The following is a 25,098-nucleotide window of genomic DNA, read 5'->3' as shown; positions in this document are numbered from 1 at the left end:
AGCCGGGGGCTCGGGCTCGGCCGGGGCTCGGGCTCAGACCAGCCGGGGCTCGGGCCAGCCGGGGCTCGGGCTCAGACCAGCCGGGGCTCGGGCTCAGACCAGCCGGGGCTCGGGCTCAGACCAGCCGGGGCTCGGGCCAGCCGGGGCTCGGGCTCAGACCAGCCGGGGCTCGGGCGGGCGCTGCCGGCGCGGCGCGAGGGCGGCCCCGGCCCCTCAGGCCGGCGGGGGCCCCTCCGTACCCATCATGCCCCGCGCCGGAGCGCGAGCGGCGCTTTCCCGCGAATTCAGTTCAAAGGCGGGGGGTGGGGGGGGGCGCGCGCCGAGCGCGCGGACCAACCAAACGCTTCCAGAACCATCCGCGCGTCACGCGGGGGCGGGGCCGGCGCCGGCCAATGGGGCGGCGCGGCGCCATCCCCGCGGCCAATGGGCGCGCGAGGGGGGCGGGCGCGCGGCGGCGGTCGGGCTCGGCGGCCGCGGCGCTGAGGGGAGCGGGGCGGAGGAGACTTGGCGGAGTTGGAGCGCGGCGCGTCCCCCCCCCGCCTCACGCACCCGCCCCGGCCGGCCCTGCCCGCCCCGCTCGGTCTCCGTCCCGCCGGGGCCTTCCCGGGGCCACCCCTATGGCTCCTCAGAAGCACGGTGGAGGAGCGGGGCCCAGCTCGGGCTCCGCTGGCGGCGCCGCCGGAGGAGGAGGTGGCGGCGGAGGAGGCGGCGGGTTCGGGGGCTCCGCCGCGGCGGCGGCTCCCGGTGGCAAATCCGGCGGTGCCGCGGGCGGCGGCGGCGGCGGAGGAGGCAGCGGGTACTCGGGCGGCTCCTCGGCCTCCTCGGCAGCGGCGGCGGCGGCAGCGGCGCTGCCCCCCGTGAAGAAGCCGAAGATGGAGCAGATCCAGGCCGACCACGACCTCTTTCTTCAGGCCTTCGAGAGTGAGCACCGGGTCGCCGGAAGAAGTGGGGGCCGAGCCGGCGGGACCGGCCCGAGCCGCCGCGGAAAGGGCGGGAGGAGGAGGGGAGGGCTGTGGGGAGCAGGGGCTTCCGGGGGTAAACACGGCCGGGGGATGGAGGGAGGAGGCGAGGCGGGGGCCGGCGGGTCCCGGGCGGAAGCGCGGGCAGCGGGGCCGGGGTGCGGGAGGCGGCGGGAGGCGCCGGGGCCCGCGGGGCGGAGGGCGAGGGTGGGTGGGTGTGTGTGTGTGTGCCCGCGCCCGGCGATGAACTTGGTTCTCGGTAACACTTCCCATCAGGCTTTCGGGGCGGCTGGTTCCCCTCCCTCCTCCCGCAGCCCCCGAGGCTCTGGGCAGTGAGGGGCGAGGGGGCCCTTTCCTCCTCGGCCCCTGCCCTTCGAGCCCCTTTCAGGGGCAGGACGCGATTAAGAGTTCGCTGTACTTGGTTTTTCTTTGTTTGGCAATAATTTTCACTTAGTCGAGATTTCGTGTTGGGAATCGACCTTTGCGAGCCAGGCATCGCTCCTGTGGCAGCTCCGCATGTGAGGGGAATCCCCCTGAATTCACTGGGTAGTTGTTGGTGGAAATCTGGTTTAAAAGCACAGTGGATCAGTAAACTTCAATTGCGCGAAAAGATTTCTGTGCAGCTGCCAGGATTTGTAGGGAATTTTTAATGCCCTACTTGAAGACATGATCCTGTTTTGGGATGGTTGCTGTCAGTGCTCACACTTGCTCTGGACGGTGACAGTGTTGGAGTTTCTGGTGTAGTCTGGAATAAAGCGTGGCCGGTTGAGTCTCAGTCCTTTAACACGCTCTGTATTCAGTAAATACTGTGCTGCAAATGGGTCAAGTCACAGACTTGAGTTTTAAGAGCTTTTTCTCAGTGCCTGAGGTGGAAAAAATTCTTTTGCTGGTGCCTCAGAGTGTGGGACAAGGGAAGCACAGAGCTGAGCAGGTGGGGTCAGGAGGAAGCTACAGTGTAGATATGCATACATGTGTACATAACATGTTAAACATGTTAACTCTGTGTGCGAGTATCGTGGGACAACTGCAGTAAGTAAATACTGGATTTAAAAAATCCTAACACAATACTGAATTGCATTCTTCCCAGCTGTTTTTGTCCCTTTTCAAGGTCATATGCTAGGAAAAGATAAAAGATTTATTTTAAGCTTTTGCTGAGTAATACAGACTTGTGAGACATATGTCTCTTTGCAGGTTGAAGAGTGTGTTTCAGGATTTTTCCACTCGGGAAAACTAATGTTGAAGCAGCAATGTGTTGCCTTTAAATTAAATTGCATCCTTGTGAATGTGACAATGTTTTCATACATTAAAAAATTATAATTATGTCATGGGACTGAAAAACATGGGATATCTTTTTCAAAGTTGTGAATACTCTGTATTTTCACTTTATGGCAAAGTGCACATACCTTCATTTCTTTCTTTTATCTCAATTTGAAAAATACAGATTTTATTGTGATAATTTGCATTAAGCAGATTTTCACTGGCTTTCTTCAGGCTTCTAAAAGGAAACGCTGTGATAATTTTAAAATTTCCTTCTCTAACAGTAACACATCTCTTTCATTATGTGTTCTATGGGGTCTTACATTCGTAACTGTAGAAATAAAGCTGAATCATATCTTTAAAAAGGGTAAAGGATATAAAGAGCTGTCCTTTTCTACTTCTAATTACAGAATTCCACACAATAAGATTTCCAGCTATTTGAAATAATATTTTATATTTTATAAATATATATATATATATATATAATATATAAATATTATTTCTTTAAAAATAAACTTTGTTTTCTTTATGTGGGAGATGGAGGCAGTGTTACCAGCCTTAGCATGGCCATCAACACATCCTCTGTTCTCTTTTTTTCTCTCCATTTGATGTGTATTAAGTAATTTACAAGTTTTTTGCTCATGTTACTTTGTGAAGTTGGCCTTTATTTCAGTTCAGCTAGGGAGTATTTCAGTTTAGTTTGGAATTCTTGTTAGAAATAACCCGATCCAGACAAAACCCTTCTTGTCCTGATTTAATTGGTTGAAACTAAACTGAAGGTCCTTCTCTTGTCTGTAGGGAAGTCTTGTTCCTTTGAAGGTTGGTTCTCAGGCTGTTTGAGAGGATGCTGTGCTTTAGTGTCCATTTTGTGAACAGCTGAATTATCTTCTCTCCTTTTGCACTTGAAAACAGTAGTTGCTCTACCAAAAACAACATTAATTTCCCACCTTAGAATGATGCATAATGGATCACAGTCAACTGACAGTCCCTGTTCTTGTTTCAGTACCTGCTGCAGGTGACCTTGGCACTTGCCAGAAGAGTAAAGCAATCAGAACCCAAATTATCTGGCTGTGCAAATTTATTGTACTCTTTTGGTATCGTAGCAGATGTGTTTGTTACCTTCATGAACAAAACTTACCTATAAGACCATGGGTTGTGATACATTGAGGTATTTTTCTGCCCCTTAATGTTACAAAGTCTGTATTTTGTGGAAAGCAGGGGAGTCAGAGTCGAGTTGTGGCACCTTAAACAATAAGTTGCTTTGTGTTGTAGAGTTGGTGAAGTAACCTTGAATGTGATAACTTGGAGTTACTTGGACATTGTGATGCTTCACTTAATGGCTTTTGTGATAATTGTTTCAAAGTAATTGCCACGCTAAGTTAGATGCTTTTTGTCATTACAAGACTGTCTTTCTGGAGGTGTAAGTTGCACTGGGTAACATGTGTTCCTTTTTCTTAGAACCAACACAGATATACAGATTTCTACGTACCCGGAATCTAATAGCAGTGAGTAATTGGTTTTATCACTCCTTTACTTTGCACTTGTAGAAAATTTTAATTAAAACATAACCATTTTCTATTTTTCCCCCCTGCAGCCAATATTTTTGCACAGAACTCTCACTTACATGTCCCACAGAAACTCCCGAACAAATATCAAAAGGTAAAATTGTTTTTGTAAAGTAATCCTAAAATGTTCACAAGTAGCAGAAGTCCAAAAAGCAGTGGAGGGTAACCTCCTGTTTTCTTTTTGAAGAACTTTTAAATGCATACTTCAGTGTACAGTTGATTTCTGAGACCTAAGAGGTTTTTTTGCAATGTTAAATGTATGTGTAGCTTTATCCGTGTGACTTCTGTGGATACTGGGAGTATTCAAATGTGGAGAGCTATCTGCAGAATCCTGACTAATTCTCCTGTGTTTGTTTTCTATTTTGGAGGAAAATTTATTAAAAAAACCCAAGCAAAACTGTATTACATCCAACCTCATGTAATCAATGGTACTTAATCATAATCATATGAAACATTGTATTTTAAACTGTAACCTAACCAGTTGTTTTGGAAAAAATCAAAGCCCAAATACAAAACTATTGGTTTTGTTAATTAGTCTTACTTTTTCTTTAAAAAGCTATCAAAACAATTTTTTTGCTTATTTTAAAGTGAGTCAGAACAAAATGTTAAGAAATTATTTTCAGTCTGTTTTGTTTTTTGTGGTTTAGTTTTGTTTGGTTTTTCTAACTAGAATTGTACTACAGGCAGTTCTTGCTTATACCTTAGATTAATTCATTATTGATTGAAATGTGTATGTTACCTGAAAATGTTCTGTTGGGTATCTGGACTTGCTGGAAGCAGGAGACAGTTCTTTGCCTGTGCATTGTTATACTCTGTTCCAAATTCCAGTTGATTCAGCTGCACAGGCAATGCTTGATTTCTTCTTTGGGACACACTAATTTTTATCAGTTCCCTCAACACTTGGTTTTAGAACAGTGAGTTTAGTTGGGAGGGAGATGTTCTACTAACAGACAGATTATAGGTGTTTCTTTCAATAGTTCTGTCAATGCTGACTAACTGAAATCATGCTTGTAATTAGGTTAAAACGTGTCAGTATGTTTTCTTTATAAAAACACAATAATGCCACAGAAGTGAGCGAGCATAGCTGAAAGTGAAAAAGACAGAAAGTAATTGTGAAGTGTGCTCCCCCTGGGTTCCCACTGCCCTTTCCAGGCTCACCCAGTACTGTGCCCTTCTCTTTCAGCCCACTGAAAACCACAGAAGTTGTAATTTAAAGGTAGTTTTGACTTAGAGATTGGTGAAAGAGTCTTAATTGGACTTCCTGAGGGGATTAGCAGGATCCTCGTTTGCTGATCTGTGCTGGTAAATACTTACGGTATGGTCAAGACCTGAATCACTGTTCTTCCTTCAACACAAATAGTTAAGGTCTATGATCTCATTTTGGTGAAAAAGGGACTTCAAAGAGAGAAAATATCTGAACTAGAGAAGATCATCCTGAGGTTTATATTAAGAAAAATCTGTGTTTTGGTTTCAGTACAGTGAAAGTGTTAGTAGAGTTCTCTTTGCAAAGAAATCTTTTCTGGAACTGCATCGCTGTTAGCCTGCTTGTGTGACCTATACATGTACATTAAATTATTCTCCTAGAACTCCTAAATGTTGCCATTGTTAAATTGCTGATAATTTTGATTGCTATTTTGGTAAATAGTATCACAGGTAAAATACAAAGAACTAATCTCTGAACTTGATAGACCTTACTTAAAGAATAGTAACTCTGACTCCACATCTTTTACCTCCAGCTCTATGATAGTCTGAGAAAAATGCCAGACAAATTTATCACTTGGAGGTAGGGAACTAAAACTGCATTTTTACCAGGAAATTATCTGTTGATATTGCTCCACATGTTTAATATTGAGAAAGTGCTTAGAAAACCTAGAATGCTTAGAGCACAGGAAAATGGTCATAGGGAATAGTTAATGGCATGTGTCAACTGGGCTAGAAAGGTATTGAAGTTGCTGCTAATTGGAGAGGTGATGAGCTTTGGTCAGCTGATACTTGATGGAGATCTGAATTGGACTTTGTCTCTCTGGGTCTGTCTTCAGGTGTTAGTATATTATTAGACCAAATGATGATGTTGGAAAGAAGTTACTAACTGTTAATAAAATTGCTTCACATACAGTATTTGGATAAAGCAATAATTATATTATTTATTGTCAAAATAATGGCATGCTATGATGTGACTTTTAATGCTTGCTAATTACTATTTTTCTTGTCTGGAATAAGAGTGGGTGGGGAAAGGAATGCACAAGATGCACGTACTTGTTACACAAGTGAATGCTGTCTTGAAAATCCTGAGTGTGAGGCAGGACTATTACAAAAACTTGATTTTGTCTGTTTTGCATGGGAGCATGGTAACATAAATAGTAATTCATTTTAAAAGAATTTCTGCCTTTGCAAATTAACTTCAAAGGCAAAAAATTTTTATTAGTTGCTATTTTTAGTTTCTTGGAAAGATTTCTTTTTTTTTTTAGGAGGGTTCTTGTGACTAACCTGAGTCTGGATTTTGCAAAGGCTGTGCCACTGTTCTTTTTGGATCAATAATGGTCACATACTAAATACAAGTTGGGTCAGATGTTAGTATGTTTTATGAAAGATTGTTAACTTCCCCCCATTCTGGGATCATGTTTGTCTCTTAGCTGGTTTTTGGCTTGTATTCTGCTCATGTCATAGCTTTGGTCTAAATCTGTTTTAAGCAATTCCTCAGTCTGGAGAATGCCCTCTAAACTTGCTGTTCTGCAGAACAGTGGCTGATTTTGATGAGCTGGAGCAAAGTGCACCCAGAGACATTTTTACCTTATAATCTGAAACTTTTAATAAATTGCTCTGTTCTTAACATCTCTTGCTGTATTTAATGTTGAGCACTGCACTGCTCATTTTAACAATCCCACGTTTTAGTGTAGGTGAGTCAGTTCCTCAGTCTCATATGTGTGACTCTTGGGCTGAGTAGAGCTTTGAATCAGTGATTGTTTACTACACAAATCATAATTGTTTTCCTCCCTGTTATCTGAGTGCAGCCCTGTAGTTTTTGTTGCCCAGTGTTGCTGTTTAGCCCCCATGTGATGTGTAACTCAATCATTCAGGAGCATTACATGCTGACTGCAGACAGAGTGACATCAGTGTTCCTTCAGTCAGGGTATTTCTGTAGACAAATGCTTCCCACTTCCCCAGAGCATGCTGTTGTTCCCTCTGCAAGAAATCCAGTGTTTGGCAATGGTTTATGTTCTTCTTACTCCATTTTTCTAAAGTATAAGTGTAAAGGAAAGCTATCCTTGCACTCTTTCATTGTCACTGTAGACAAGTGCAATTTTGTGGGCATCTAGATCCAAATGTTAACTTGCCTTTAATGAAAAATGGAGAGAGTGCTCTGTAACATGTTGAATAACTTCTGCTCATGAGTGAGCTTTATTTAGCAGTGAACATGAAATTGTGTGTATGGTAGAACAGGCTGAACATATGAGTGTGAGCAGACTGGTGTCAGAATTACAGAGAGGAGAGATTTGAAGTGATTATTCTCTATGACATTGTTGTTATTGGTTGTCATTGTCCCCTGTTTCCTGTGAAAGGTTGCTTCCAAATTCATTGCTCTTTGCATGGTATCCATTTCATAGAAATGTGTGGAGAAGTAAGGGTTTGGGGTTTTAATTAGGATTTTAACTCTTTTGTCCTATAAGGTTTGAAGTGATTTTCATTATTGTGATCAAGATTAAAATAGTAATGACTGAGGGCTGACATGTCAATCCCTGGTGTGTATAAGTGTCAGTAAAACAGGAGGATTGTCTTTGACAAAGCTGGGATGTGGTTAAACAAGTTCATTGCAAGGGTTTCAATATGTTGCTGTTAAATGAAACTTCATGTGAGCAGTAGGATTACTGTTGCAAGGTCTGGGTTTAATTCTTTGTATTATTTTTGATACTGCTTGAGAAGCAGTTGTGTCCCTTACAACACAGGCAGGATACTAGGGTCTAAAAAAGTATATATGTGTCTAAAGGGTGTTTTCTGAAGAGAAGGCTAAAATGGTATATATGGACATTTGTACATGGAAAATCAAGTGAAAGCTCAGGCTGAGTACATTTTCTTGCTGTAAGTTGTGGGTACAGTGGCTGTGTAAAACTGTTCTTTTTGCTTTTTCCTCACAGGAAAACATTCAAAGTAGATGACATGTTATCAAAAGTAGAGAAAATGAAGGGAGAACAAGAATCTCACAGGTACTGTCCTGCTGTATATTTATGTGTGTGGGTTCAAATGAGTACAGGCATGGGCTGTGAATCACAAGTCCTTTTGACTGATAAAGTGCAAGTGATAGTCATTACTCAAAGCAAGGTAGTTGCTGCTGGAAATGTTGCTTCCAGAATCTTAAAATGTGTGTATGTGTGCTGGTCACTTAACTTGGAGAAAAGCAGTATTGGGATAAACTTTCAGTATTTGTTGTGGCATCTTAAAATGTGTATAGAAACCCCAAATAGGTATTTGCCTTAACTTTGTTTTTAAGAGTGTCAGTTGTGTCAGTAAGTAACCTGTGTGTGTTGGAATTAAAAGTTAAAAAGAGGTGGATTTGGGAAAATAGGAAGTTTTATTACTTGTAGTTTATGTTGTTGTATACGTGCTATTTTTAACCTGTTCTTTTCCCACAGTATTTGCAAATCATTAGACTACTTCAGAGGCAGCTGCTGTGCTAAATACAGTGTAGTCTGAAAGAAACTTACAGATTTTGTGTTCTGAGAGGTTTTATGGATTTACTATATATTATTTTTCTTAATTATGTTTTGCTTTATATGTTGTGTTTAGTTGCTTTGTTGAAACAACATAGAATATTGATCTGTGTGTTGTTTTTTGTGCTTCCAAAACTGAAAAAAATGTTCTTTAGTGTGAAAAAATAACATGGATGAATGATGCAAGATGGTGTAGATAGAGTCCTTTGAATGCTTGAGCTGTTGGGCACTTCCGTTGATCATCTCAGAGCTCTTGGGAATGTTTGTGTTTAAAAATAAGTGTGGAGTGTCAGGTTGTGTCTGCCTGAAAAGTGAAGGTGCACTAAGCTTTGTCTAGTGGGGTATTTTTTTCACTTCAGAAATACTAAGTGGTTTTGGGACCCTTTTAAATCTAGATTTATGGATACCTGTTTTCAACAGAAAAATGCCCTGAATTCTATGATTTGAAATAAGATGGGTCTCTGAGAGGCAGAATAGTCTAGGGTGTAAAACAAAACAGATGCAGTTATTATTTTAATTGCATATGTTACGAGTGATTTGGACTTGATTAGACTGATAGCCTTTATTTCTAAAGGTGCAGGTTCCCCCTTGTAAAGATTCTCATTACTGTGCTTAAAATACTCGTTGGTTTGATTTTCTTTTAATGTACACCAAGCCTGTGGTTCAGGGTGAAATTCTAGAAAATTTCCACCGAAACTGAATTCTGTGGCTGCTGGCTGTCAACAGATGTGTGTGCCTGCCTGTGGAGGCAGGATCTTCTGTCTTCAGGCAGTGCTCTTCTACTGTAGTGCTTATTTTTTTTTAACATATCAGGTCATAGAGTACACAGAATAAGTCTGTAAAGAGAAAACTGGAGTACAGTTCTGCATCAGCTGCAACTGCTGTATCCAGGCAGTTTCCAAGTTAAGAGGATGGATTGAATCATTAGAGTTCTGTACTGAACATCAGTGAAGTGGTTGCTGTGGGAAGAAAACACTTATTTGTTCTAACATTTCCTTTTTCCCCCCCTCCTGTTTAGCTTGTCTGCTCATTTGCAACTTACATTTACTGGGTTCTTCCATAAAAATGGTATGTTTGCCAATTCATTCATTCCACTGTTAATTTATATAACACCTTTGAAATCAGTAGAGATCTGTGAGGGGAATATTTGAATGTTTTTACTCTCAGCTCTTTGGATGCAGGTTTTAATTTACTTGTTCAGCCTGTCTCATTAGTTCTAATTCAGTAGTGCTTTAGAAATGCTGTAGTGTAATTGTGATGTTAAGAAGATAAGCCTTCAGGGTTTTAGTCAAAACAGCGATTTTGAGAAATCCTTCAAGCCATCATCCATTCAAACGGAAATAGACCTTGAAGAAAGTGATTCTTTCCTGAAGAATGTGATTTTGCTGGGGGTGTGTCTTTGGTGTTTGAAGTAGCTTTAAAGAACCCCACAGCCCTCAAATAGTTGGAAGATTCAGTGGTTTCTATTTTAAAATAGAAGTGTAAGAAAAAAAATTGTCAAGTTGAGTCTAGAAATGATGGAAAGGCCATGTCAGTGATTATAAAAGCCATGGAAATCACATTTTAGTGACTTGAAATCATTCCGTGGTGTCTTTCAAACACATAAGGATTTGCCTCTCAATATCAGAATATTGGATTTCCTTGATCATAATGAAGAGTTCTATTCCTCTGAGAGTAAAAGCTGTTTTTCCATTAAAGTAAAATTATATTTCTAGATTTTTGGTTGCCATTGCTGATCACACCACTGGCAGCAGCTGCCTTGAAGATTCCAGGCTCTAGGAAATTGATTGTGCAGTCTCTGAAACAAAGTCTTATTTTTTAAGACTTTTTTTAAAGTTTGTTTTGAGAGTCCTTTAGTGACTATTGTGCATTTATTTAGCCTTACATAATATTTAGGGGGGGTGGTGTAATTTTGTCATTTTGTTTTGTTTTTCTATCTGATAGATCCTAAGCCCAAATTTTAGGTTTGCAAGCTGTAAAGAAAAAAAAAAACTGGGAAAAATAATTAGTGTATTCTAACTGTCCTTAAATCTACCCATAACATTTTTCTCATTTCATTTTCTGTTATAAAAATGTAACAAGCTTGCTCTTTTATACTTTGGAGACCAGCTATGCCTTTAAATCAGCTAATATGAGAATAATTAGGATATATTCTCAAGTAGGAATTTGTAGTAAGTTTGGGGAGAGTTGAAACTAAGAATGTGGTTTAGAGGTCTTTGTACCTGGGATGTGCTGTGGTTAAAAAGTAATTACAGATGGATTTATATCATTGAATAGATCTTCACTTTTTCAGAACTTTAAATGCTTTTCTGTTTAGATAAGCCATCACAAAACTCAGAGAATGAACAAAATTCTGTAACTCTGGAAGTACTGCTGGTGAAAGTTTGCCACAAGAAACGAAAGGTAAAAATGACAAATTATTAATATACATTAAAGCAAAATGATTAGCTGCTTCTAGAATATCTAAGTAACACTGCCTTACAGTGATGCTTCTGTTGAAATTAGCCTTTAAATTTAAGAACTAATGTATTCAAGTTGTTTTCTATTGGATTTTGCATTGCTTTACAAGAAATGAGTTTTAAAAACCATTCAGCTCTGTTGATTGAATTCAGCTTGTAAATCACATCCACTCGTGTATTTCAGCTACTTCTGGTTTTACCTCAGTTTTTGTGTGTCACCTCATTAAAATATTCATTCTGTTGTGATGTCCAGAGGCTTAAGGAAACCAGGCAATCACAAAATCATAAAGTACCCTGTGCCTTTCAGAGTTTAGGAATAAAAAGGAACAAATTGTAATTGTTTTGAATTCCTCAGTCACCTGCCAACTCCTCTTTTTCTGTATCTGTGGTTTTTACTTTGGTTATTTCAATTATTGCAGGTTTTAGCTACCATGAATCATAAACAATTTTATATTGAATTTGCTTGCAGTTTCAGCTGTACTTATTTTGCATCACTTGGCAAATTATTTCCCCAACTACAAGAATATGGGAGGCTCAGTGATGCTTTAGGTTTTTAACTAGAAAGGGAAAATTTTGCAGTCAGAGCTGTGTGTTCTTCCCTAAGCTAGGCTGATTTGACAGGTTTTTAAGAATTAATACTGTTTCTAGCCAATTTTGTTAATTATTGTAGTGTGGATAAATGTAGTGAGATCAGGAGGTGCTAATGGTTATTCCAAATGTTTTGCTGCAAGTTTCATATTCAGGCCATCTTGTCTTGTTTTCCCAATTCTACACAATGTTCAATGATCTCTTTGAGAGGTAATTGAATATAATAAATCCTAGGTAAGTGGTTCTTTATCTCACAGGTAGTACAAAATGCACTTTCAAATATTGCAAGGAGAAGATAGAAAGCACTTGGAAAAAATATATATAACCAAAGCATTTAATTTCTTCAGGTAAACAGAATTAAATTAGTATTAATGACTGTTCTACAGTCTTTTTAACTGCCTCATTTTAGTGTTATTTTATTCACATAGAGAAAGATGGCAGCTGCCAGAAGGGGTTATAGAATGCCAGTTTTATTTACACTTAAAAATATCTGGGCTTGCATTTAAAATCTGGGATTGTTCCAGATTTTTTTATTTATATCTGTTACAAGGCTTATTATAAGGCTTATTTTCAAAAGTTGGCAGAACAAATGCAGTTTAGAAGTGGCATCAATTTAAATACTTAATGTCTTGGCTTTGAAGTCTAAAAACCTGAACCTTATCTGTCTTGTTTTGCTGCAGGATGTCAGTTGTCCAATAAGACAGGTTCCTACAGGTAAAAAGCAGGTGCCTTTAAACCCAGACCTCAGCCAAATAAAACCAGGCAACTTCCCATCACTTGCAGTTTCCAGTAATGAGTTTGAACCAAGCAACAGCCATATGGTGAAGTCTTACTCATTGTTATTCAGAGTCACTCGCCCAGGAAGGAGGGAATTTAATGGACTGATCAATGGTGAAACCAACGAAAACATTGGTAACTTCAGCCTTGAAATCTGCTTGATCTTGGGGGCACGGGTGGAGTTGTTTGGGTGAGCACTGTGGGTCACACTGTGACAGGGTCACTCAAACTGAGTGACTGAGCTTTGGTTTGTTTGCAATCTCTGTTGAGATGGGGCTGAAATTCAGCTGCTAGCTGGAAATTGTGCTTCTGGTTTGTGTGGATTTAACACCACTTGTTGCTAACGTGATGCTGAGGGCGTGAGGCAGCACTGCTGGAGGATGAGCAGTGCAAGAGAGCCCTGTGGTCACTGAGACTCTCATTATTCCTGCACCAACACTGGTCACTGCTGACTCACTGGGGGTGCTGTCAGTGTTTCTCAGCAAAACTAAATTACAAGCCAATAGACAAATACCTCAATAATAAATTTTTAAAAGTTATTAATCTTGTTGAGAAGTGTTAAAACACAAATATTGCAGCTTGGAAAGTACATGTAGAATGAAAAACTTTATTTCTCACTATTTTATAGCCACAAGAGGAGGAAGATCAAATCCCAAATTCTTTATGCTGACAGAATAATACAATGAAATTATAAATACACAAGAACACACCTAAAATATGATTACTGTTAAGCTAAGTGCTCTTTTATTGCATTGTCCTTCTCTATTGTATGGATATCTGACACAATCAATAGCCATTTATATCTGTGAGTGCATAGAGACTGTTGGATCTTTCTAATCTGTGCTTATGTCATGATTGAATATCATATTTCTTATTTGCAGATGTCAATGAGGAGCTTCCAGCTAGAAGAAAAAGAAACTCTTCAAATCGTGAAGATGGAGAAAAGACATTTGTAGCACAGATGACTGTATTTGATAAAAACAGGTAATATTGTAAAAACAAATATAGCTTCTATTAATCATTCTGTTAATAATTTTCAATCATCATAATATTAGACATTTGATAATAAGCTTAATATGTTCTTTGTTACAGTGTAGGTTGTCTTTGGCTCTATTTTAGTTGTTTTTTACAATAAGAAATTAGGCTTATGTTTTTTTTAAAAATACTTACAGGTTTCATAACACATTTTATACTGAGACCTATTCAGTGACTGCTGTAAATGATTCCTATCTGTGAACTTGAATATTGTCCTGGTAATTTGCATCTGTTTGTTTTTTCCTTGCCAGTCCATTCTTCCTGTTCCTTGTTTTTGACAGATGTAATTTCTCTGGTTCTGTTAAAGATCAGTGACAACATAATTAAAAAGTAAAACAGAGAAAAGGTCTCTGAAATACCCTTACTGCTTGCACTCTCTTGAGTGCCATAATTCTTCCCATGCCCAGAGTGGTGCTGGTGACAGCTACAGAAGGCATCAGTTCTCCATTGCTACAGGACAATCAAACAAGTAGTTAAAATTATAACAGGCCTACTCTGTCATGTAGTTTAATTATTTATTGTCATGATACTACTTAATGTATTTCAAAGAAGGTGGAGTATGGTGAACTCACTTGTAATAGCTTCGAGCACTCTAGATCCAGTTAGAAAGATGAGGACTAGACCATTTCCTGGGTGGACATTTTGTTTGGTTGTGCTGCAGAGGACCATAGTACCAACAGCCAAAATACAGTAATGAAAATAAAGAGTTCTTTCCATGGAAAATGCAGGTCCCAGGTAGAGGTAGGTATTTACATGATTTCTTTATCAATAAAAATGGAGCTTGAAGAAAAAGCTGCTTAAACCAGCTCCTACTAATTCTGACAAAATGGTTGTTTATCTAAATAGAGTTTTAGAAGTATAATTTGAGAAGAGTTTTGAAGAAACATCCTTTTCTAATCTGTATCTTCTTAGAAGTCTTGACAGGATTTTGTTCTTTTCTATTACTTAATTCCACTGGATAACTTCAATATGTTAAGCAACATATGAACCATTAGATGATTTTGTAGTGATGATAAACACGGACATTCTCAGGCATGCTGTTGGATAAATGAGACTGATTTGCAGCAGAACCAAATCATGCATAAAAATGTATATATTTTTGTTTAGTCTTTAACATCTTTCTTTGTTATGGATGATGTTTGCCTAAGATTTAAACCTAGTCAAATAAATTTGCCTGAAAACATGACTTTAGGTTCATGGAAATTTAATTACTGTGAAATAGTGCATTTTAATAGACAAACAATGAAAGAGCTTTTTTACACATAATATGTATTTTGTCTTGACAGACGCTTGCAACTTCTGGATGGGGAATATGAAGTGGCCATGCAGGAAATGGAAGAGTGTCCCATTAGCAAGAAAAGAGCAACATGGGAAACGATTCTGGATGGGAAGGTATGGATTGTTTTGGTGGCCAAGAAATCAGGAAATAATTCTCTTTGGGAATGTATGGACATACATTTCAATTTAGCTCTTAATTTAGAAAGCTTTGGCTACTCTGAATCATTAATATAAGCAGATGTTAACTACTGTAGGTATGGCAGTTGTCTCTTTTCAGTGACTTCTGAATTACTGACCTAGAAAATCAGGCAGTTTAAATGCTATTCTAACAAGCTGGACACATCAAAAAGCAGCAAACTGCAGAACATTTAAGGGGAAGAAAGAGGAGCCCAGACAGGTGTGATCTTATGCACATAGCTTATTGCTGATAAAATGTAGTGATGAAAAGAAGAGGGTGTTATCAGTGTAGGAGGAAGGGTTGAGCAGAGAGAAGTTATTGACTGAGGTGAATCAACACTCAGTGGTGCAGTGATTGTATGTGCTTACATAGTCATGCTCACATGTCCTGGGAGAGGATGAGTTGTAAGTGATTGGAGAGAAGAACATGAAGGTTCCAGATGGCTGCAAAGTATTTGTCTCAAAATGATCACATAATTATGAAAAAAGCAGAGACAGTCCAAATGATGTAGTAGAAATACAGTTATAAGCTCAACTATCCTGATCAGCCTCTACCTCCATTAAAATAAATTGCATCAGTTTATGTTCTGTGAATATTTTCTCATTGTTTTTAAGAAGACACTTACTCTGCTGGTTTTTTTTACTTCTCCCCCTCTCCAGAGGTTGCCTCCATTTGAAACATTTTCTCAGGGACCTACACTTCAGTTTACTCTTCGTTGGACAGGAGACACAAATGATAAGTCTACAGCTCCTATAGCTAAGCCTCTTGCAACACGAAATTCTGAGAGCCTCCCTCAAGAAAACAAGCCCAACTCTGTTAAACCTACTCAGACTATAGGTAAGCAAACTTTGATTTGCTGCTGAATAATCATCTGCTTAACCCTTGTGTGCTTAGGGCTCACTGGTGCAGCTGCTTCAGGTTATTCTCAGCAGGAGAAAACAAAACTGAGTGGGCTTGCTTGTATCTCATATTTTGTCATTTTTGAAGGTTAAAAGCAGTACATCAGGACAATTTTGAAGTGATTATATACAACGCTCATAAATACTGCTGTTGGGGAAAAAAAATACATTGGGGAAAATACATCACTAGGATTTCCGAGATTGTCTGGTCTGCACTGCTCACTCCAATTAGTGTTCTCTAAGTTTCTGGATTTATAGGTGCCCTACTTTCAGGTGAAATAGAGTTAATTTTCTTCTCAGTGGCTGCTTTAGTGCTGTGTTTTGGATTTAGGATGAGGATAATGTTGATAACACTGATGCTTTAGTTGTTGCTAAGCAGTGTTTAGACTAAGTCAAGGACTTTGCAGCTTCTCACACCACCCCACCATAAAGAGGCCAGATGACACAAGGGGCTGGGAGGAATCACAGCTGGCACAGCTGACCCAGACTGGCCAGAGGGATATTCCATGTATGGCTGCATGCTCAGTACAGAAACTAGAAGTAAAATTGGCCTAGATGCCATTTGATTTTGTCTCACTCCCAGTTATTTGTGACTTTGTATTAGAACCTTATGTTGGCAAGGAAAGCTCAAGGACAGCTGGAAAACTTAAGCTGTACAGAGAACAACAGGCTGCACCTGTTGTTTCAACACTTCAGAACACACCTAGACTGTGGATTGGTTCACCTCAGAGTAATCAGCATTTCCAAGTTTTTAACTAGACTGGACTGTGAGAGTAAGGAATCTTCTAGGGCCCTGTTGTAGAAGTGATTATTTGGAGTGCAGTGGTTCTGTCCCCAGGCTGAGTCTCTGGGGTGTGCAGGGAGGCACTGCTAGTGAAGAGTTGGTAGTGCTTTGGAGAACTTGGCCAAAATGGCATTTCAGTCTGAGTTTGGTGATGTTTGGAGATGCAGTAGTGACAGCAGGGAAATTGCTATTATGAGTAAAGCACTGCTTTTCCAAATGTGGTTTTTATGCAGTTGTGTTAGAGTGAATGTTGAGAAACTTCGTGGTGAGACTAAGAGTGGTGATTCTTTGTGCTGTGTTTAGGGCTTTAGTGTGATAAAAAAGTGAAAGCAAGAAGAATTTCACCCTACCTGTGAAGAAGCCAATGTCTAGAATGATCCCTAACATCCTCAGCCGGCCTTACAGGAATTTTTCTCTTTGGAAAGAGTACAATAATATTTAGATAAGACTGATACCTGTTCCCTGAATTGAGTATTTTACCTGAGCTAGGGATTGCAGACACTGGGGTTTCTTCCATTAGGGTGAATGGCTGATAGTGCACACAAACACAAAGTAATTCCAACAGAATCTGGGAGGTGCCTGAACTTTTGCTGTAGAAATTGTTCTGCTTTCTCTTGACTTCCTTGTAGCAGGCTTCCTTGTATTTTAGAGTTTCTGACCTGTGTTGTAATTTGTTAGGCAGGTTTTATGCTCAGACTTGCAAAAGAAATGAGAGTTGAGTTGATTAACTCCAGTGTGGTAGTTCACTCTAACAAATGTCGAGGCAATAGGAACATGGCCAGGCTGCATTGCCAGTGTAACCAGGAACCCATTTTTTCTTCCATCAGAAAAGCTACGTGTTCCAGTAAATTGATAAAGTTACAGCCAGAGCAACCTTCCCAAACAGTACAGCCAACTCTTGTACAGAAATATGTTGTAGTGAAATGTGCAGCATTGTAGGTATTTGTTATGGTTGTGCTGTTTGCAGTGCCTGAATACCATGAGAGTGCAAACTGTACAAAACTTCTATCAGAGATTCTGATAAAGATCCAGTACATCTTTCCCAATGGGACATAAATTTGGTGTTGTCATGTTACTTTGGCATATTTCCAAGGCAGACCGGTGGAATAAAGACATCAAAGACTTTCTAAATATGGCAGCTGAAACTTTGTTGTAATTACAAAGTTCTGAAAGTAACTGAGCCATGGAATTGGGATTTCTCTGATGTGGTGCAGGCTAAAGTGTCAGGCTTCCTCTCTTTTTCATACAGACAGAAAATAAAGTTTCCTTTCTTCTGCAAAATATTAAATACAAAATAAGTGAATCTTCTAAAAGTTAGGTCAGTAGAGCTGAGCCTTATTTTCCCATCTTTATCACCATTCAGAAGCAAGGGTCATTACTTGGTTTCTCTTGAGGGCAGATTTATAAAGCTGTTTAGGTGTGTGTGGTTTCTCGTTACCTGTATGAAATCAAATACTGTTACAGATCAAAGTGTGTGCAAGAGACTCAGAAGCAACAAAGCAGTGCCATTACACATACAAACAGTGTTCAGGGGTTAAAGTTTCAGTTAAATGTTTTGTATGTTTACTTACATTTCTGCTCCTTTTAAGAGACTTGTGGAACTTCTGAAATAGAATTTAAGTGATGTGTTTGAATGCAGCAATCTGAAAGCAGGGGTGGTTTTTATTTCCCAGCTTTTAGCTATACAAAAAGAATTCTCTGCTGAAATGGAGTAAGAAAAATGTTGCTTTTTTATCTGACCATTTTTAAGTTCTCTGAGTCTTCAACAATTGATAATATCTCAATAATTGAGATAATCTTGTGTTAGAAGTGGGTTTGTCTGTAGATTTGTGAAGGATGCTGAGCATCCAGGCTTCTTGTTGCGGGTAGGAGCTACTTATGTCAAAGGACATTCAAGTAGCCAGTTTCCTTCAGCAGCAGTGCCCTTCTCAGGACTTCTCAGAACTTCCATAGTTGGGTGAGAAACAATGTTTGGCTGTTCCTGTGCACCAAAGAAACGTGTGTCTGTGTGTGGTTTTTTTCAGCTGTGAAAGAATCTTTGCCTACAGACCTTCAGACAAGGAAAGAGAGAGATGTTTTAAATGAACCTCGACAGAAGTTGCGAATATTTTACCAGGTATTGGAAATAATCATTAAAGGGAAAAACTAGAATCTAAATACTGTGTGGAATTAAAATGTTCGCTTGGGAGCTGGGTGGAAATTTCCATTTGCCCTTTTTGTGGGTGCCTTAAAGAATCTCAGATTCACAGACTGAAAGCCTTTCCACAGATTCCTCTTTACACAAGTATTCTAGAAAACTAATCTTGGGGGCACATCTGATGTTCTGAAAGACAAAGACTTCTGGAGGGATGGGTAAAAAATTCTTGAAATACCAGTGTTTCAGTACACTGAACTCATATCGCGTTCTTAAGATCTAACTATTGCTGTGGAGGTCTCCTGTAACCATGTCCAGCTTGGTTTTGGGGGTTGGAAGGTAATGAATGAAACTCATTTGGTGCTAATGGTGCTCTGCCTGTTCCTTTGTTTGCATCAGTTCCTTTACAACAACAACACGAGGCAGCAGACCGAGGCCCGCGATGACTTGCACTGCCCCTGGTGCACACTGAACTGTCGGAAGCTCTATAGTTTACTCAAACATCTTAAACTCTGCCACAGCAGATTTATCTTTAATTATGTTGTAAGTAACCATTTTGTAGTTCAGCACTATGAAACTTTGTACAGTCTGTCACAGATACTACACATGCAGGGATTCTGTTTCCAGCTTAGTGAGTTGTAGAGCTGTATCTACAAGTTAGAAACTGCTTTCTGTGTTGTACATGGAGGGGAAGTATTGTGGATTTGATTTTCTTTCTTTTTTTTTTAATATATATATATGTGTGTGTGTGTGTGTGTGTATATATATATATATATATATATGTATATGTTAAATAATGTTGACCACTGGAGGCTGAATTCTAAATGTAGCTACTGTTTTTGTGTCAATGTGTTCTTTGATGTAGAAAGCAATGTAATTGTATTTGGTTGCAAGTCTCTTGAAGCTCTAGAAAATTTAGAAAGGTTCTTGCTAGCAATCTTTTGTTGATACTTTGCTTAATTTTATAATAAATTTTGAGTGGTTTTATACTAAACAGTAAAATAGTACAAAGCAAGGAAGCTTTAGTGTAAGCAAAAACTCTAGAAGCTTTTGCTTCCAGAGGTTAAAAATTATTTGGGTGCTGTGAAAGGAAACTTAGAGCTGTATCAGGTTATTGAGAGGTGATATTTAAGGTATTCAGAATTTAAAGGTTACTTGTTTAAAGCTCTTGATGCATTGCCATTACTGTTTGCTGAGCATTTGCAACTGTGCTGCAGTATCATCCCAAAGGTGCTCGGATAGACGTGTCCATCAACGAGTGCTACGATGGCTCCTACGCGGGGAACCCCCAGGACATCCATCGGCAGCCCGGCTTCGCCTTCAGCCGCAACGGGCCCGTCAAAAGGACTCCCATCACACACATCCTGGTGTGCAGGTAGGAGCTGCTCACAGAATCTGCTGGGCTGGGAAAGGCCTTGGGGAGCAAGTCCAGCCTGTGACCTAACACCACCGTAGCAACCAATCCATAGCATTGAGTGGATCCAGTCTTTTTTCAACACTTCCAAGTGTTTAAAACCAAGCGTCCGGTCTTTTTTAAACACTTCCAGGGCTGGTGACTCCACCACTTCCCTGGGCAGCCCATCCCAATGGCCAGCTCTTCCTGTAAAAATTTTTTTGGCCTATAAACCAGATTTGTGATACCTGGCGATTTGTGAATCTGCAGGTGCATATACACAGTGCTAAATGTCACTGTTATGACTAAATAAAATGTAACTGAAGGAGGATAACATCACCCATGATTTTTCTGTATCTTTCCAGTTGAGGTATCTGTTCATAACAATGTAGCTCTCTTTAACTGCCTTACCCTAAGGTGAAATTGGAGGGTTGGCTCAGGAGCTCTTGTGTTTTTAAGGGGGATTACTTCGTTGTTGGAGATTTCCCCCCTCCCAACATTTTTGCAAGGTAGATCTTAAAATAACTGGTATAAATCAGTGGCAGCTGTGGGTATTTGCGTGTGTGACGTGCTGTGACAGCAGTGGGTTCCCCTCGGCAGGCCGAAGCGCACGAAAGCCAGCATGTCGGAGTTCCTGGAGTCGGAGGACGGCGAGGTGGAGCAGCAGCGCACGTACAGCAGCGGGCACAACCGGCTCTACTTCCACAGCGACACCTGCCTGCCCCTGCGGCCCCAGGAGATGGAGGTGGACAGTGAGGACGAGAAGGACCCGGAGTGGCTTCGGGAGAAAACCATCACTGTAAGGGTCCCGTCTGTACAAAGTTACTTTAAGCAAATTGTGGTTTTTAAAAGATGGTCTGCAGTTGTTTTAGGGAACAATTGGGCGGACGTTGTGAAAATCCTGCGTTTTGGGAGCAGAACTTCTTGATGAACTACTGTTGGTGGAAATTCCAGGAATCAAAGTTTGTTTTTTCATGTATGCGTTCAGTTTGCAGAGCTAGTTCAGTCCTCCTGTGTTCAAACAGGTTTTCGTTGTTTGTGGCTGATTTTCTCCTTCAAAGAGGAGATGCTGGAATCAAGAGCACAGTTTGGGCTGTATGTAATAAAAATATTATTTATCATCAAAAGTCTACATCAAATTACATTTTTCTAACTTATTTGACTGCAGAGCCTGAATTTTCTATATATATTTTTGAGTGTAAGTTGAATTTTGGGTATGCTCTCACTGCTTGGCAGCAGATATGCAGTTCTGATGGGTGTGTTTGTTTCTTTTTCTATCCTTCCTCCCAATCTCCAGCAAATTGAAGAATTTTCTGATGTTAACGAAGGGGAGAAGGAAGTGATGAAATTATGGAATCTTCATGTTATGAAGCACGGGTATGTAACTGTGCTTAGTTTTGATACAAATAAATTATAGTATAGATTTGGTTGATCATTTTGCATTGTAATTCACTAAATAGTTAAAAAATTCAGTTGGCTCACTTGTTTAGGAAAGGGTCATTAAAGGATAATTTGTAAAAAGCTTTTGACAGTTTAAGCTTTTAAAGAAGTTGTGCCTAGTAGTGTTTGGGCTTTGAAAAGAAAAAATACTGGACTGTGTAATAGCTGCTCTCTGCAGTTACATTGATAAATCATGTTGTAGAGTAACTTTTTGTTTTTGAAAGTGCTCTGCTTGCATAATGATGGCTTTCTTGTTTGACAGGTTTATTGCTGACAATCAAATGAATCATGCCTGTATGCTGTTTGTTGAAAATTATGGACAAAAAATCATTAAGAAGAACTTGTGTCGAAACTTTATGCTCCACCTGGTCAGCATGCATGACTTTAACCTCATCAGCATCATGTCCATAGACAAAGCTGTGGCCAGGCTCCGAGAGATGCAGCAGAAGTTGGAGAAAGGAGAATCGGCGTCCCCGACGGACGAGGAGCCTCCCGAGGAACAGAGTGGGACAGCAAATGGATACAGTGAAAATACCGTGAGAGAGAGGATTTCAGAAGTGGAAAGCATCTCAGGTGTCACGAAACAGAGCAAGAAGCAGAAGCTCTGAAGTCAAAAATTGTCATTCAACGGACAAGCATTGAAGTGACATTCTAGGGTGCATGAGCTCTATAAAGAATTACACACAGAAAAACAGAAATTCCAAACAGGCACTGCTGGATGGAAATAAATGATTTCAACAAGGATATGTTTAAACAGGGTTTTTATTCAGTTACTTATGCAAGTACTACATGTATATTGGTTTTGGTGATGTAATGACAATATTCTAAGAGTTTGAGCATGAAGAGCAATATAAAAATCTTTTTGTAATTTTAGTAATTAGTGTCTTAAGAACTTTATGGAATTTACATAATTTAAGTATATGTAAAACCGTTTTTTATATTAAGATTTTTGCATCTGTATCTGGCTGTTTTTCCTACCATGAAGTTGTGAAACATTAGGGAAAGGGGATTGGGATACAGTTTCTGCTTTTCTTATTTAGAAATTCTCCAGTTAGCTTTTTGTGAAAATAATGTCTGACTATTTACAGTTTAACCTTGATCCTTGTATTTGAAATCATTTATCAATTGATCATAAATTACAAATCGATTTTTTTTACACTAAAAATTATCAAAGTTGGCGAACTTAGCACTTCCTTTGTCTTGTGCCTGTTTGGAAAGATCTTGGCTTTTCACGTTGCAGACACAGTGAAGTAGCACCCTGGCTTTTTGAGGTTTAACCAGCAGTTTGGGTTTTGTGGATAATTCTGATGTATCGATCGCCCAGTGTACCATTTTAAACTTGAACATTTAGCTCCTTTGTCTTTTCCTTACACATTTACACAGCTACAGAGAGGGTTTGTGTGCAGCCCTGTGCCGGGGCTGCCCATCCTGGTGCCATGCTAAGGCTGCAGCCTCTGTCCGTCTGTCCGTTCTGCCTCAGCACAGACTGCAAGGCCAGGCCTGGGTTAGCTTTGGCTTTCGAGATGCCACTCTTGAGGGAAAAATGCACTGTAAAATTGGACCAGAAAATGTGTTGCACTTCTTATGTAAGTATTCTGTGATGTATTGTATTCAATACAGATACTAAGATGCTGACTAAACTATATTTGAGCAGTTTTGCACTGCTGTTAACACATTTTATGCATACGTTTACAGATTTTTTCCAATGGAAAGTGGTTTCACTACTGGTACAGTATCAGCACCGAAGGGTTTTATTCCAGCAAGCACTGTGGTTGAGTGACATCACCTCAATTTTTTATTATCCTTAAAATATTTCATTTTTCATATTCTTTATTTATAAAGGAACAATGCTGCTGTAAATACAGGTATTTTTTGTTTTTTATTTCATTCCATCACCATGAGATGCAGTTCCCTATTTGTTGAAGGGGTATATAAGCTTTCTAATGGTGTCTTCAGAAATTTATAAAATGTAAATACTGATTTTGATGGTCCTTAAGATGTGTTTAACTGTGAGACTATTTAACTAATGGTGTGGATGTGATTTGTCATCCAGTATTAAGTTCTTAGTCACTGATTTTGTGTACAAAATAGGAAAGAGGGAAACTGCAGCTTTTCATCACAAACTCCTTGAATTGCCAGCTCTCTTGAGTTTTAGCAAACTCTAATTATGCCTCTGGATAGTACATCATGCATTTCTCTCTGGCTTTAATTTGCTAAAGCTGTGCACATATGTAAAAAATAGATTATTTTAGGGGAGATGTAGTTCTAGAATTATTGCTTATGTCATTTCTTAAGCAGTTATGCTCTTAATGCTTAAAAGAAGGCTAGCATTGTTTGCACAAAAAGTTGGTGATCCCCCCAAAAATAGTAATGAAATTACTTCTGTTCAGTAAACTTTGTATGTCATGTCAATTTATAATAAAAGCTGAAAAAATCCCCTTGTTTTCTATTTATAAAGATGCCTTTTCTATTTGTACCTTTGAAGATGCCATGTGAGCTGGTTAAAAAGAATTTGAACGGTACAGTAGATGTAAAAACAAAAGAAACCCCCCCCCCAAAAAAAACCCCAAAATGAGTTCAGCTGTTTAAATGAACCATTGTTTTTCATTAAATGTTTTATTTGAAATCAGCTTTTGTACATGAAGTTCAGTGATACAAATCTGCCATGTCATTCCATGTGCAGACACCTCAAGCAGCACCTCTATAAACTCTCTTCTGCATGGCTTAAAGTTTGGATGTGTTCTCCTTTGCCAGATTGTTACAGTTCTATTTAAGGTATCTCCATAAATTTCCAGGGATTTAGCCAGATTATAATAACTTCATTCTCCTTTCTTGGGTAGGACTTGAATACCTGAGATGGGTTTAAGTTGTGCTTTACTATGCAGAGCTGCAGTTTTTAAAGTACAAATGAAACATTGCTTGTGTTGTCAGTTACAGAACTAAGATTTGCATCGTTTTTACGTGCAAGTGGTTCATTTTTCAGAACTTCTACAGAGTATTTGTCTGATATGGAGTGAAGTTTAAATAAGTGTCAGTTTAAATCCTGTTTCTCTGGGACTGCAGAGGATGGATGTTCCAGGTACTGTGGGACCAGTCAGGAACTGGATTGCTTGGCCAGGTGGTGACTGTGGAATGGCAGACACTGGAAAGCTTTTTCCATCTTAGGATGCAGATCCTGAAATGCAGGTTGTGCTCTGCAGACTGGACTCAGGCTGCTGTTGGGCAGTGTGTTCTTGTCTCTGACATTGTCTGGGTTCTGATCTGGCCTTCAGTGTGCTCATGGCAGATTTAATGATGTTTGGTACTCACAACAGGTTTGTGAACCCCACCTAATATGATTTGAATTTTTAATTCAGTGCATTAAATACTATATTCAGAAGTGGTAGATGAATTGTTCACCTTCAGCGTGCTTTGCTTGGAATGCATCTTGAATGTAACTCTTGAATTTTGAGGGGTGGGGTAAAGATTCACTGCCTGGAATGAAGCAGTTGCCCATGATTTGAACTGTTCTGATTATTCATCCAATCAACAAAACTTCCAAACCAGAAATTTGATTTTACCTTTGGGAATACAGGAGGCATTCGGTGAGGGCAATTTTGACAGTGTTGTTCCAAGTTAAATATTTCTTAATTCACAGAAGTCTGGT

General features: G+C 39.8%; 1 protein-coding gene across 1 annotated transcript; it reads left to right on the top strand.

Moving 5' to 3' along the window:
• Positions 1 to 452: 452 nt before the first annotated feature.
• Positions 453 to 23,888, top strand: SUZ12 (SUZ12 polycomb repressive complex 2 subunit). Its single transcript, XM_064395949.1, has 16 exons — positions 453 to 921; positions 3,675 to 3,721; positions 3,811 to 3,875; positions 7,915 to 7,983; positions 9,506 to 9,555; positions 10,805 to 10,890; positions 12,215 to 12,446; positions 13,193 to 13,295; positions 14,633 to 14,738; positions 15,462 to 15,639; positions 18,510 to 18,601; positions 19,019 to 19,162; positions 19,837 to 19,994; positions 20,613 to 20,811; positions 21,310 to 21,389; positions 21,715 to 23,888. Exons 1-16 carry the CDS (start codon positions 618 to 620, stop codon positions 22,058 to 22,060), a joined length of 2,259 nt encoding a protein of 752 aa, XP_064252019.1. The 5' UTR covers positions 453 to 617; the 3' UTR covers positions 22,061 to 23,888.
• Positions 23,889 to 25,098: the final 1,210 nt, after the last annotated feature.

This window comes from Passer domesticus, chromosome 20 (assembly GCF_036417665.1).
Source record: "Passer domesticus isolate bPasDom1 chromosome 20, bPasDom1.hap1, whole genome shotgun sequence".
Lineage (NCBI taxonomy): Eukaryota > Metazoa > Chordata > Aves > Passeriformes > Passeridae > Passer > Passer domesticus.
Note: the sequence above shows the minus strand (reverse complement) of the source record. Positions and strands in the feature narration are given on the sequence as shown.

Coding starts and splice junctions, on each gene's coding strand:
- SUZ12 (XM_064395949.1), top strand. CDS start 618: ATGGCTCCTCAGAAGCACGGTGGAGGAGCGGGGCCCAGCTCGGGCTCC. Junction 3,876..7,914: donor TCCCGAACAAATATCAAAAG/GTAAAATTGTTT, acceptor TTTTCCTCACAG/GAAAACATTCAAAGTAGATG. Junction 19,995..20,612: donor ACACACATCCTGGTGTGCAG/GTAGGAGCTGCT, acceptor TCCCCTCGGCAG/GCCGAAGCGCACGAAAGCCA.